General features: G+C 38.1%; 1 protein-coding gene across 1 annotated transcript in view; it reads right to left on the bottom strand.

Annotated features, from left to right (window-relative positions):
* The window catches only part of SPHKAP (SPHK1 interactor, AKAP domain containing), a gene marked incomplete at its 5' end in the record, with an annotated part of 97,641 nt that overhangs the window by 37,305 nt on the left and 45,880 nt on the right, over positions 1-14,456 (bottom strand). The window contains one exon of the mRNA XM_080349993.1: positions 8,819-8,929. Within this exon, the coding sequence (XP_080206119.1) occupies positions 8,819-8,929 (111 nt within the window). The remainder of the gene's footprint in view (positions 1-8,818; positions 8,930-14,456) is intronic.

Consider the following 14,456-nt stretch of genomic DNA (forward strand, 5'->3'; position numbering starts at 1 on the left):
CAGTACTGAAAATGTGGAAATACAACCCTTTAAGGACATATTTAATTTCTGCCTTAACATTAGCTCATATGTGAAGATATATGTTTCAGAGCCAAGTAGGTACCAGAGCAAAAAGAGAAACATATTTTACAGATTATATAACTAATCCTCTCAGAGGTCTTTTAAACTAGCACTCAGTCTGCCTGCATGGGCTCCATAAGGCAGTGAGTAATTGGTGAAGAGGAGGGTTTCTGATTTCCCTGTGCAAGCGAGAGAGGGGCTCTCTGGAATATACAATTCTTTACCACAGCAATATGAGCACCCACACATGCCTGAGAAAGGACTAAGACTCAATGCCACAATTTAGCCTGCAGCTGTTGATTCCTGCTCCTTGTCAGGTTATAATTAAGGTATAGTTAGGCTGAATAGGAAGATGGGACTTAAAACTAAAAATATCTCTAGTAATTATGGCTTAGATCTGGAGAGCAACACATGTATTTCGATTTCTGAAAGAGACAATGCTGTTCTTGAAAATGGTTGAGTAATTACTGAGTGAAAGGTAAAATAAATACTGCTGTAATCCCCTGTGTATGACACACTGCTGAGGGTGTGCATGCAGCCTCATGAGAAAGGGCAACCATCTTAGTACACAGGTCTGCCTATTTTATGCAGACAAATAGGGCTTCCCTGTGTTTACTAGGAAATGTAAATTTTCGTTCAAACACAATAAAAACAAACCAGTGTTTTCAACTGAGTATGGTCACTATTCAGGAACATATGGTTTTGATTTAAAAAAGAAAACAAAACAAACATCAACAACAAAACACTCCAAAACCTCCTTTGGGATTCAAGAATGTGCTTCCATACTCGGCTGTGTAAAGACCCTTGTTGACTACTACCAGTCCTGGGAAGAAAAGTCCTCCTTTCTGAACTCCTGTAAGACTGTAAGACTAGATGTCCACCCTTCAGTAAGGGCATGCTTTCATTCTTTGGAGCCTCTGAAGAACATACTGGAGATAGGAGCCCTGATTGAGAGATACAAAATGTCCCAGTGCTTAGATTTCAACACCCTGACCCAGTGTCCGCTCTATCGTTAGCAAGTTACCTGAAAGTAACTCTAGTATCAAAGACTGATGTAAAATATAAATCTCTATATTTGTACCTCAATGTCTAACGATGTAGTGTCAAATCTTTAAAAAGACAGGTGAAGAAATGAATGAAACCCACTTATAATCTACTTCAATTCAAACGAAAGCTGCTCTCTTTATTTTCCTCAAAATACACCTTGCCAAGTATTCTCCCTTTCTCCATATGTTATCATGCAGTTTGAATTAATTTGTGGGAGCTGTTCCCTGGATGTTTTTGTTCCATCACTTGAGGGAGCACTGGCATTTGTCTGACAACACAGTGAGACAATTCAAGGAAGAATTGGATAGGAAAATTAATTTCTTAATTTCGTAGTAACTTTTCTCACTGAACTGACTTACTGCACATTTGTAGAAATGCCAGGGCAGTAAAAAAGATGAAGTAGGGGCTGGAGGAGGAGGTAAGACCAGAGAAACCCTCATTTGATCAGATCACATCAAATTAGTGCATAACAGCATTCTTAAACTCCTCCTGAATCTGTTTAAAAGCTTGACGGCTAAACCTCAGTGAAATGGAAAATGCTCAGGTACCCGGTTAGCATAGCGAATTTATGCAGGTGCAAGGTAAGCAGCCAATTCTGAGAATCTAGCTGCTATGATGGCAAAATGACATTCTTCATTATCTCCCTAAACAAAGAGATCATAGACAATCTGATTCTTAATTACATCACCTGTTTGCTTTCTTCAGAATCTATTTCTCACCAAGCCAACAGTCCTGCTGCCCTTCACTAATATAAGCATTGCCTCCTTTCCTTGAGATGTTAATGTCTGTCTCCCAGGCTGGGTATCTTCTCCTGTACTCAACTAACCAGCTGACAACCCTGAGCTGCAGTTCTTCTTCCTTCTGTGCTGTGGTTGCATTAGGAATCTTCCATGTGCCACAAGGCCACCCAGTTGCTGGTCACTGTCTCCACCATCCTCACTTCCCTACTCATGTTGTCCTCCAGTCTCCTTTGTGCTACCACTTGCTCTCACCAGACCACTTGGAGAAAAAGAAATGGCACAGGGTCAGACAAAAGCAGCCAATGATTAAATGAGAGGGTACTTTAACAAGATTGAATTTGACCAAAGTGTGGGCTGCTGTCTTTTCCTTCTACTCTGGGCATGTGTTCCTGCTCTTCCCTTGGGCTGGATCTAACTGATATAAAACTGTGTATGTCTATGCATATAGCCTATGTAATATGTGTACCTGCAGGGAGTATTCAGGCATGACCATTCATGTTTTATAGAGTAGGAGTACTTGCAAATGGGAAACTTCCAAAATGTTTCAAATCTTTAAACTCTTCACTGAAGCTGTTTTCTCACCCAGCTGCCTGCAAAGCCAGATTTTTTTTTTTTTTCAGCTATAAGGAGACATAAAATGATACAAAAATGAACTTTAGAGCCCTTGACACATCCCGATTCTTTGAAATCTTGTATCTTGTTGTGCTAAAGTAGAAAATGAGCACTGTGTTTTACTCCTTTGTTTTAACTGAAAAGCAGAGATTTCCAGCTTTCCATATCTATCACTGCCATTTAGTGGTGTAAAGTTTGTTGTTACTTCTCCAGGATATGCGACAAAAAGTTTGCAGCATCTCTGCCCAAGTCTGGAAATTGCATTATTCCTCACATGGAGGCACACTGCATGGGGAGGGAAGAGTGTATTTTCCTAGATCGGTGAATTTCAAGTGCAGTTCCTTGTTAGGCTGTGTGGAGCGGGAAGGTCTTCTTCCCAGCCTCCGTGGTGGGACAAGATGATCATGTGAAAAGGGAGAGGGAGAGAGATGTTGCATTTTGTGGGGAGATTATTAGAGTCTGGGTCCATTTTTAGAGAAAATATTTTTTTCAGTGCCAATATAATTTCTAATGGCTTTTCTGGCTATTGCTGGTCTAGAGTGTGAAAGTCCAGAGAATTTCCCAAAAATTCACTGCTATGATTTATACATCTTGAGGGAGATGAATGCCAAATATCTTGCAGGACTATACTACCATCTTTGATTTTTTTTTTTGTTTTTCTCTTTTAGTTTTGTTTTGTATTCTTTCTAAATAACTATTTCATTAAAAATTCCTAAAAGACACTTGAGATACATCTTTAGCAGTGTGGCAATACCACCTTGATCATGCTGATCCTTACCACACAGACATTGAAAAGAAAAGTGTCAAATCTTGGGAAATGCTAAGAAGAATCATAAATGACTTTTCTGTGTGCAAGATGAGGACTTTGCACTCTAGGAGAGTCCAATGCTAGAAGAAACTATAAATCATCTAATTAAGGAAGAATTTGCATTTTTTGTACTAACATAAGCCAACAGCAAATGTTACAGCACTGGTAATTAAATAATCTAGACCTTTGGAGGGAAAGTAGAGACAAAGTATTGTGTTTTTTCTTTTCAAATAAGATTTGTTTAGCAGCATGTCCAAAGCAGGGAATATTTGATGTAGGTCCAGAGAAAGATAGTTGGCAATAATGGATTGGACAAAGGTATATGTATTTACATGAAACTACATTTATTTTATGAGATTTCTCCATGGGGTAATAAGAATGTCACATTACAGATATTTTAATTACATTTTTAAGTCACTATGTGCAGCTTATGAATGATGTCTCATGAATCTATGTGTTTTATTCTGTTAGATGGATTTTGATTAAGTTTCATTCAGTGGAAATAAACAAAATAAGACTTCCATAATTAAACTACCTTTAAAATGTAGACTATCTAATTATTATATTAACATGAAACTCTGTATTCTAATCTGCAGCAGTAAACTGTTGCTAAACAGTATAATTGTTAGTTGCACTAAGTTTAATTTCATGTCTAACAATTACCTCAATACTCTCTGAAGAGGAAAAAAACACTCATAATTTCAATGTAGAAGTACTTCTTTGATGGAGTTTAACCTTTTTAAGCAGACAGCATGGCAAAATCAGATAGGATCACCTGAAATAAGGAGGGTAGCATACTTCAACCCAGGGATGTTTTAAGGAGAGCTGGTAGGATGTTTTATGCTAATACAGAAATGAAAACAAACAGCGCTACTACCTAGGATTTACCTTCATCCTCCCACTGTACCTTCACTTCCAGCACACGGAAATTGCTTTCAGCTGCCCCTTCCTGTCTAGCTTCTGTGGGACGTCTCCCTAGAAAGCCTTGATAACATAAGACAGTTAACCCTGTCTCCCGGACTCAAGCCCAGCGTATCTAATTTGATTTCCTAAATCTAAACAGAGAGAACTGGACAAAAATAGTATGTATGGACAGTAAAAAAGCAAAGTTAGGAGAAGACAATCTTTCAAACTCTGTTCACATAATACTCACTCATTATACATATAACACTTTTCATAGACAACTCACCAACATACCGCTAAATTGGTATAAAAATGGAGAACAGACACCTAATCTTGCTGTTTGTTTTCTCCCTATAATTTCTATTGTTCATTCTTGCAGATGACCAGAAACACTACATTAAATACGGACGCACTAGCATTTCTCCTATTATGGCACCAGAATTTAAAATAACCATTTTCAGAGGTCAGGAGAAGATCTTCAACTTAAGCAAAAATGAAATACTGTTGCTCTAACAAAATTTATTATTTTCTTATCATAATGGCTGCATTTTCATTAACCAGTTTGGAAATGAAAGGACTATTACTTATATCAAAACGCCTGTTCCACTTAAAAAAACCTCTCTCTTTGAAAAAGTAGTCTGCTATAACTGAGTTAAATGTTTAGTGCTTTAGGAAAATTATTGCTAGTATACTTGGTGAGCATATGTAAGGCAGCCATGAGTATATTTTTACTTGTACTGTGCTAATCTGTAATGGCACATAATGAAAATAACATTTATGAAAGCTGTGTTAATATGGTCTTGCTGCATTTATAGTTACAGTAAGATTAGATGCCTTATAACTAAACATGAAATCTTCCAAATGAAAACTGGGCACTATAGCTAAATGTATTACCAGCTATCTTTGGGAAAAGCAATAGTTAATGATATAGTGCATTTGAGTTTTCTTTATTCCTTCTGCAAACCTAATGCCAGTGTTCAGAGGCAGTTTCATTAAAACATCCCTGGCACCCCTGGCAACAGCAATTTATAAAATCTTCCACATAGAAATGAAGATATAACATATTTTCTGCTAAGGGCAGTCTGGTTTGCTTGCTAACTGAGAAGCTGGTTTATATCCTTCTTCCTCCCTCATTCCTGCAGCTTCTGCTCCTTTAGTGTCAGTCATTGGGAAGGACTCAGGATGAAATTCTTTGCAGGTTCCAAGTATGATACTGAACTAATGCTTAGTCCTCACATGGTAGTTAGGTGTTCCCTACTTTGGTCATGTATTGGGCACAGACAAATGAACCATCTATGTATCTAAGATGGGGAGAGCAATTCTCAAAAAAAGAAAAAGTGCTTGCTCTCTGATCCACATATTAAGTTTGATGGTTGTCAAATTTTTCTAGTTTACTGCTTGTATTTACATTAGGTGTGCAACTTTTTAGATACTCAAATGAAAATTCTGTGCTGTACTACCACTCTGAATAAATTAACCAGGAATATGAACAAAACTTAATTCTGCTCCTAAAAGTTTATGAGTAACTATTTAACAGTAACTTGAAAGCATAATTTCCAGGGGTAGATCAAGAATTAAGCTTCCAGGTCACCAAATACATTTTCTCTTGACGTAAACAGGTTTGTTCCAAAATAGTATTTAACTTCTCAGCCTCTAAATTAGTGCTTTCTATATATGATATTTTAATTTCATTCAATATATTGTTGTACATTCCACTTCCATCTCATTCTTTCAATATAATAACTTTTCTTCTGTAGTGATAACTGTAAATTGTAGAATCAACTAGGTACTAAAACTGTGCTTTGAAAATGGCAAAACATTTTGTGTATGTAGAGTTGGCAGCGTTCAGAAATCCATACAGGGAAAGCTGGCTGTCCTATATGCACACTATGGAAAGAGTAGGCAACGGGTGAAGGTTTCAAAGAGTATCCTAATATTCCTCCCATATGAGAAGGGGGTCAGTCAGGGTCTTGTAGTTTAGGATGGCATTAGGGACAGTTCTGTATCCTGGAAGTCTCACAGAGCACCTTTGGCTACCCTCTGCCTACAAGCAGAACTACACCATCACACTATAGTAACACAAGCCGTTTTCTTAGGAAAGAGCTTTGTCTTGTTTGTCTTTTCTTTGACAAAGAGGGGATTAAAAGAAAATTATCACCTTGCATGACTTTGCCAGGGAAAATTGTAGGCATTCAGCACATGTGAGATTTGTGTCTGTGACTTGCTGAAACTCCTTATCTCAGAATCTCCTTTTGGGATTTAACAAAAAGTCATTTCAGTACTTTTGCCTCTCCTCTCACATCTGCAGAAAGTAAGAGTAATGCTTATTTACCCTACAAGGTAACTGACCAGGGCTAGATAAAACCTGATCTGTGCTTTCAAGAGCAAAAGTGTGTGTCAAGCAGTTATACTGGGTATTTTAAAATCAAATCTGAGTATAATCTTGTTTTAACAAGCTATGTTTTCTTGGTAGCTCCATCCTATCAGAGACAGATATAATTTCCTGTAAGATTCAAAGAAACACAAAGAATGAAGTCAAAGTTCAACATATAAAAAAGCAAGTCATAATTCATTTTTATATTATGATCATAGAATCATTTTGGTTGGAAGAGACTCTTAAGATCATGAGGTCCAATCATAACCTAAATCTAGCACTAAACCATGTCCCTAAGATTCTCATCTATACATCTTTTAAACACCTCCAGGGATGGTGACTCAACCACTTCCCTGGGCAGCCTGTTCAGTGCTTTACAACTCTTTCTGTGAAGAACTTTTTCCCAATATCCAGTCTGAACCTTCCCTGTTGCAACTTCAGGCCACTTCCTCTCACCCTGTCACTTGTTACTTCGGGGAAGAGACTGACACCCTCCATGCTACAGCCTCTTTTCAGGGAGTTATAGAGAGTGAGAAGGTCTCCACTCAGCCTCCTTTTCTCCTGCTTAAAGAGCCTTAGTCCCCTAAAGTGCTCCTCATCAGACTTGTGCTCCAGTCCCCGGTTCCCCCAGCTTCAATATCCTCCTCTGAACTCTCTCCAGCACCTCAATGTTTTTCTTGTAGTGAGGGGCCCAAAGCTGAACACAGTATTCGAGGTGGAGCCTCACCAGCGCCGAGTACAGTGGGAGTAATCATTTCCACTGAGAAAATAAGCCTTTTTTTTTTTAAGATATGAAATACTAAATAGTAGTGGTCAATGTTTTCTGCATGTAAAGCCATCCTTTCCCATATCAAATAACAAGGATACCACTCACTACCTGCCTGATGACACCATTCTGGTTAAGAACATATTCAGGATACTGTTCAAGTACCAGCATTTCATCTGCAATTGAACAATGTTTGCACTTGCTAATACAGTGGCCCTTCTGCTTGACAGAATATATGCAGAATGTTCAAAGGATAGGCAGATACTATTAGTCTAATTTTGGGAATCTAGAAACTTAGTATCACTAAACATTACTCCTTAATATCCCCTTCCTTGTTTATCCCAGCATCATCCAAAATAGATACAGGAGTCTGTTTAGTTTCTCACCTTGTACCTTGTACTGTTGCTTACTAGCACACTCTGACTAGGTTGTGTATTTTACTAATTCTGTCTTGTGGAAACTGATAGTCCAGTGAACAGCACGACAGTGAATTGAGCCTATAATATTTGACCATATTCCTAACTTTTCACTGCTGCCGTGGCACTGTTGTATCACTCCTGCTGGTCTCAAGCACGCTGCATCACCCCCAGGCGAGAGACAAAGCCTCCAGTCATCTCCACTGTGGGATGGAGATTCAGTTTCTTGACAGCAGGCGTCTGGGTTCAGCAGCTAGATCTGAAATGTCCATGTCCTTGAGGGAGCCCCAGCAGACTCCATGAGAACCCTCAGCTGGTGTTTAGGTTGTGTGCAGCTAAAGCAGTGCTGGAAACCTTTCGCCTGAGATAAAACTGCTCTTTTCTAAAGCCCTTGTTGGATCACTGGGGCCAGGGAGTAGCAATCAAATGGGATTTTGAGCAAGGATCTGCTCTCCTGAGTCCTTCATCAAATAAAAAACTATTCTATCACAGCAATGTACTTCCATGCAGTTTCATGTAGATATTGTGTAAAGCATCATAACAACTCTTATTTCTTCATGTACAGTCTTAACCAAAAGCTGTTGCATTGTAATCCACAATGGTGAGAATTCAATTTCATTTCATATGTAAAATAATTCTATTTCAGTTTTTTTAGCAGCTTCTCACCTAATATGGAAAGACTTTTCTCTTTAATTTTATCTTTCTGCCTTCAAGAACATGAAGCAGCCTTTTAAACATCTGCTCTTTCCAACCTGACACTTAACAAGTTATGGTTTGGAATAATTTTCTCTTTGGTTTATTTTTCTCTCTTGTCAGTTGCAGATTATGGAGAGCCACAAAATCTGTAGGCCAAACGTGGAGAAACCTCTGCAGTAAACTTTATTAATGTGCTCCATATAGAAATCTACATGCATTTTTGCTTTGCATGTTTTCTTTTAACAGAGAGCTGGAAATTACAGAACCTATAGATAGATTACTATGATTTCTGTGTCAGTCATAGACTTTTCTAATTTAACATGTACTGTGGTTACCCCACACCCTACCCAAATAACTCTCAATGGACCTTTCCCCAGAGGAGATCACAGTACTTACTGAGGCACAGTTGCTTTCTGACTTGTCTTCCAGAAAGCCGATTTGGCATGGCGTCCTCTGGTTCTGCAGCCAGTAGTCTGTTGATTCTAGCAGACTGTTACTGCAGAGAATCTGTTAAAATAGTTAAAAATTGTTAAAGTAATTTAAAAATTTATTCAGTCCTACTGTGATTTGGGGCCTGAACTCTATTGTTGTAACTCAAAGGAAATCTTGCCTACAAAATTGGGAGGGGGGGGAGGGCAAGACTGGGACTCTTCTTCCTTTTGGACCTGTCCAGTTAATGCATCTTCAAACATGTGATTTTTATATCCCCTAAATTATGAGCCTATTTTCTTTCAGAACTGAAAATCCCTGGAGATACTTGAAGGAGATGCTTAAACTCAACAGTTTTATTGGAAAATATTGCTAGGAGTTTTGTTCTGTGTTAAAGTGACAAACATAGATGTTGGGAAAACTAATTATTTAATTTTACCAGAGTGCACAAATCTGTAGCCTTTATGATTTACTGTACCTCTCTCTGCAATGGATCAGTATTATCCATTCCACTAGCAGCCTCATTTCTGGAATTGCCCAGGCAACAAACTCTTTCTTCTTAAACACATTTTTCTACTTTCTGAGAAGCTGAAGTACTTAAGACCTGCTGTAATGAGTACTGAGCTCAGTCAGTACCCTGAGGCCAAAACTTTGCATTTAATCTCTGTTTTCACTCAGTCCTACAGCTTATGCCACAAACTTTTCTCAAGCAAAACCAAAATGGGGCTACAGATATCTGTAGACTATAAAGAGGCAAACCAGTTTTGCAAGTCTGATGTGTAGATTGAACTAAACTCCTTACTTGCTGCCTCTGTACTGACATTCTTAGGAAGAGAAGAACTGATGAGGCCTCTTCATTTCTCAGGGAAGATGAATGACTGTGGAAAGCTGATCTGGCCAGCTGACACAAATTTCTAATACCCTGGAGCAATCCAGAAGTAAGCTTATTACCACCCACACACTAACACCCACTCTAATTTTTATCTTTCTGGCAGAAAGCCAGTTAGATAGTTAATACTGTACTCCCTGTATTATTCTATATTGATTTCTGAATAAATGTCAGCAGAAGATGGATGAGAAGGTAACGGGAAACACCACAGTCCATAAGTTTGGCCTGCTTCAATGTCTGTGTTTGTTGCCCTTCGCAAAGGCTTTGCACCTTTGGGGTGGTTGTTTCTCAGTACTCTAGTCCTGCTATGGGATTTCTTCCAAAGAGTTTCTGAATAGAAATTTAGGGTTCACAAAATACTTGGAAAAAGCACTGTGCCCAAAGACTTTACTCTGAGAATGATAAAGGTGCATGAATGCTTCACATCAACACCGGTCTCTTCTTGGAGGCTGCTGGCTCATCTTGTTTGCCAGTTGAGTGACTCTGCACTCAGTAAATTTTATAACCTACTGTCTCAGTGCAAAAAGATTCTTGCCACCATAACAAACTCGGAGAATAGATGGGGAAAATAATATAGTTCATATCCCAAAGAAACAATTTCCTGTTAGTGTTATAACCTTTTATTTTTTAATATACTAACCCATTATAAACTGGTTGGTAAAATCTAAAATAAAGCATTTTTTTCCTCTTTTCCAAAAGTTATCATTCTCTAAGGCTATTATGAAAACATAAAGAGTTGAACGTATACATACATGCACACACACATGTATATTTATGCATATAGGTATTATTTCAGATTTCATCTGATGCTAGATCTTTTCTTCCTCAAGGGCTGAAGTCTAATTACCTGTTAAGACATAATGTCGAATACATAGGAAACAGTTCTCTTTAGCTCAAATAGCTTTTGCTTATAACAAGCAGTCTTGTTTCATTTCCTTAAAAATCACAGTGAATTTGTCTTCAGTCTTAATCACTTTAGATCTTTCTCAGAGAGTTTCTGAGAAAACTAGAATAGGCAGAAATTATCATGCAGGAACAAGCTGCAGAAATCCTTGGTACTACTCTTTGTCTCATAAGGACTTGGGGTGCTCACCCAACATTTCAAAACATCTAGATGATAGCAGATGTATATTTAAGATGATAAACCCATGAAATGAGCTCAGCAGTCCGAACTTCACCTGGTTTTCCTCTTGTGGGTTGTTAAATGACCTCTGGCAGCTCTATCTTTCTTTCAGAGGATGTTTTTTATTGGGAAGCAAATACTGGTAAAGCACCAACAGAAGAAATAACTCTCCTGAAGAAATGTTTCAGTCAGGTCATGGTTGCTGAGCTTGGCTCACTCCAGAATGGTTTGTAAGTTGCAAGGCTTTATAGTACGTTTAAATTTTGTATGTGGCTTTTTGTAATAGGCTTTGAAGTCAAGGGTAGAAATTATTACATGTAAGTTTTGGACAACATGTGACTTTTAAGAAACCTCAAGGAGATGAACAACATTAGTAGGATGATGTTTTCCCTGGGCTAGATTCTGCTCTTATCTGTGTAAAAGTAGTTCTACACACACACTTGCAGCCAGAAATGTGAAGAAGGGTGCAATTGGCATAACATTTTTACTACTGGAGGTTGGAGAAAATAATTTGCAGCAATTTGGATTTGAAGAAAACAGGTAACAAAAACAAAACCAGATATACTTGAGTCCACACAGCAGAAGTTGGTGGGGGTCAGCCACGTAAGGAATAGAGGTTAGCCTAAGGTCACCTGGAAATCCTCTGGAAATTACTCAGAAACTGTGGGAAAGGGATGCATGTAGATATATGTGGGAGTGGCCTCTGTGCATATGGTCTGGTTTTATACATATCTCAATGGTGTTCAGGAGACAGAAGGTGACATTTGAATAAATAGTGGCACTAATGAAGGGTAAACTTTGGATAAGTTTAAACTCCACCTTATGAAATGCAAGTTTCTGTATTAGGACCATTACAGACATGTTATTTCTCAGAACCTTCCCATTAGTACTTCTTTGGAGGAAGGATAATTTGGGCCACCCTCCAGTACTGATCACAGTAGGGTTACACACGCCTGCTAAGCGAAACTGCATATATAGTAGATGTGTGAACTTTTGGGCATATTTCTTTGGTAACAGACAGCAATATTATCAGGGTCAAAGATAAACATGCAGTAAGAGTGAATGTAATACTTCTTACAGCATCTTGCTATTGGAAGGTAATTCTCCCTGGTAACTAGGTGTGTGTGTTTATATAAGGAGGGAGTTGGCATATGTATTTAAACTTGTTGGGATAATCATGCCTTTACAGGAAAATACTTAAGACCTTACAGTAAAATAATGTATGATTGCAATTATTGAAAGTGTATAAGCTTGAAGGAGCTAATTAATTAATCAATATGAGAACTGGTATTCCTCAGAGATGTAACTCTAATAGTGCATTCTGATTGCCATTTTTGCATTTAAGTGTGTTTTTGAAATATACTAAGCTGGTCTATACCAGATGATAAGAAACCTGAACCTGTACTCCTTCAGCTGTCAGTCAGCTTCTATATAGCCTGCATTTTTAAGGCAAATAGTATCACTTGCCAAAATTTCCTCCTCCTGTCTTGTAATTCTCTTCATTCTTATCTAATTGAGACAATTTCTGGGCCAATCCCACCGTTGTATATTGTCAGCAATTTTGCTGAATTCAGCGAGTTTACTTTTCATTTGCAATGGCAAAATTGAGAGCAGAACTTGATTCACTGACCATACTTATGTGTAACAGCTGCTCACACCATACTGCTATATATCTGGTTCAGAGCAGGATCATCACACTCAGAAAATAATTCAGGAAGAATTTGCATCATGCACTAGATGTGAAATCAGCAGTAATTCATGGTTCTAAAAAAAAAGTTTTCCACTCTCATCTAGAGCCTCAGCCGTCAGCATTACTCAGTGTGTTTTGAATCAATGAACTAAATCAGCCTCTAGCAGAGTGTGGATTAGAAAAGTCACTCTTTCCCAGAGGAAAATATTGCATACGAGTTTAGTATAACAGCTTCCTGCTCCCTGATTTAGATCATAAGACATTAAAATACTGTAAATATCTATAACCGAGACAACGTTAAAAGGGCTCTGTTCCACAAATGAAACATCTGCGTCTTCATGGCTGATCATCTTAATTGCTTTGGTTAATTACTACTCATCAAAAAATATATGAAAGTGGGACATACAGAATAATATGAGATATCAAGGGGCACATCTTCTGTATTTATTCAGATTGGTCTGTGTAGTAATAGGCCACATCTCATATGGTTCCTGACAGGAGCCATTCACACTAAATACAATGACTCAAACCTGCAAGTCAACCGTTTAAACTGTTCTTCTGCAGCAGGAAGCCACAGTGTTTCACTCCACCACCAATTACACATCTAACTTTAAAACCACTGTAACAGAAGCTAAAGAGAAGGTAATGGCCTATTTTTGGTAATTCTTTATCCTTTTCTGCATAAAAAAAAGAATGGTAACACATTCTGTGACAATGCTGTAAAGAAGCCCAAAATATCCTGCTGTTTGTCAGAAGTGAATCACTTCTTTTTGTGTGCTGACAATCATAAAATCAACAATGAAAATTTCAAATGTAGGGGATCAGACAGCTGAAGCAGCTCTAAATCATGTGCCAAAGGTTAGCCTATAAAAGAGAGTGCTTCTTCTGAAGGTGACCAAGCTGGGAGCATTTGTAAGCATAGTGGTGGTACTTCTGAGTGCTGTGCCACTGTCCTTCAGTCTTACATAAAACAGATAACTCTGAGATTAAATTCAAATTCAATATGTTCTCCCACACGATGGATTTTCTGCTTATATGAAGTTTCCCATTACAATCAGCAGCATTTTTTGAAAATCAGGTATTCTTTTGCAAATAAACAGTTTGATAAAATAAAATAGTGACACTTTTTCTTCTAGCTGTGTTGGAGTGAGCTGGAAAGGCCTGGTCCCAGCATACACATCGGTCTATTCAGTTTTTATACCTTATACAAATAACAAAGTTCTGTAGACAGACAATACTCACCCCCACACCTGCAGTGTGGTTTTCGGGATGAGGAAGATAAATCTTTATCTTCTACATGTTTTATCTCTATCTCTCTCTCATTTATAGATATATATTGTTGTTATTTTGAAAAAAAGAAAAAAAAGGAAAGCATTATTTTTACTAGTGGAAGGAAAAGGGAAAAAAAAGTAAGAATTATGGGAAAGCTGAATGAACTGTAAAGTTTCATAACATTTCTGTGTTAGAACAAATGCTTTCTTATCAGCTTGAGAATTATGCCTGTGGGAGACAGTAGGGATGTGAGGGTTATTGCAAAGTGAGAGATGAAAGATGACCTGCCCTCCTCAATAGGTCTTTGGTAGTTGTCCCATTCCTTCAGTCTGTACTGCCATAATCTGGCCCTGGGGTGGAAGAATAAAAGGAAGCATGCATGATCTTCACCTGTGTATTCTCAGTTGTACTGAAATTACCTGCATACCTAAAATGTTAGTCATCTCTGACTCCTGCTAATGATATACGTACACACGCAGGCACCAGTTGTTTGGTTTTCTTTTTCATCCACATTCTTTAAATTAGATAGCTACGTAGAAACTCATTTTGAGCCAATAAAACCAGCAATGGTCAAATTTGTACTCTCTCTTGTGCTGCTGAAATCCTTCCAGTCAGATACAAGGGAATGCAG

The sequence above is a fragment of the Nesoenas mayeri genome (genome assembly GCF_963082525.1).
Source record: "Nesoenas mayeri genome assembly, chromosome: 9".
In the NCBI taxonomy this organism is placed as follows: domain Eukaryota; kingdom Metazoa; phylum Chordata; class Aves; order Columbiformes; family Columbidae; genus Nesoenas; species Nesoenas mayeri.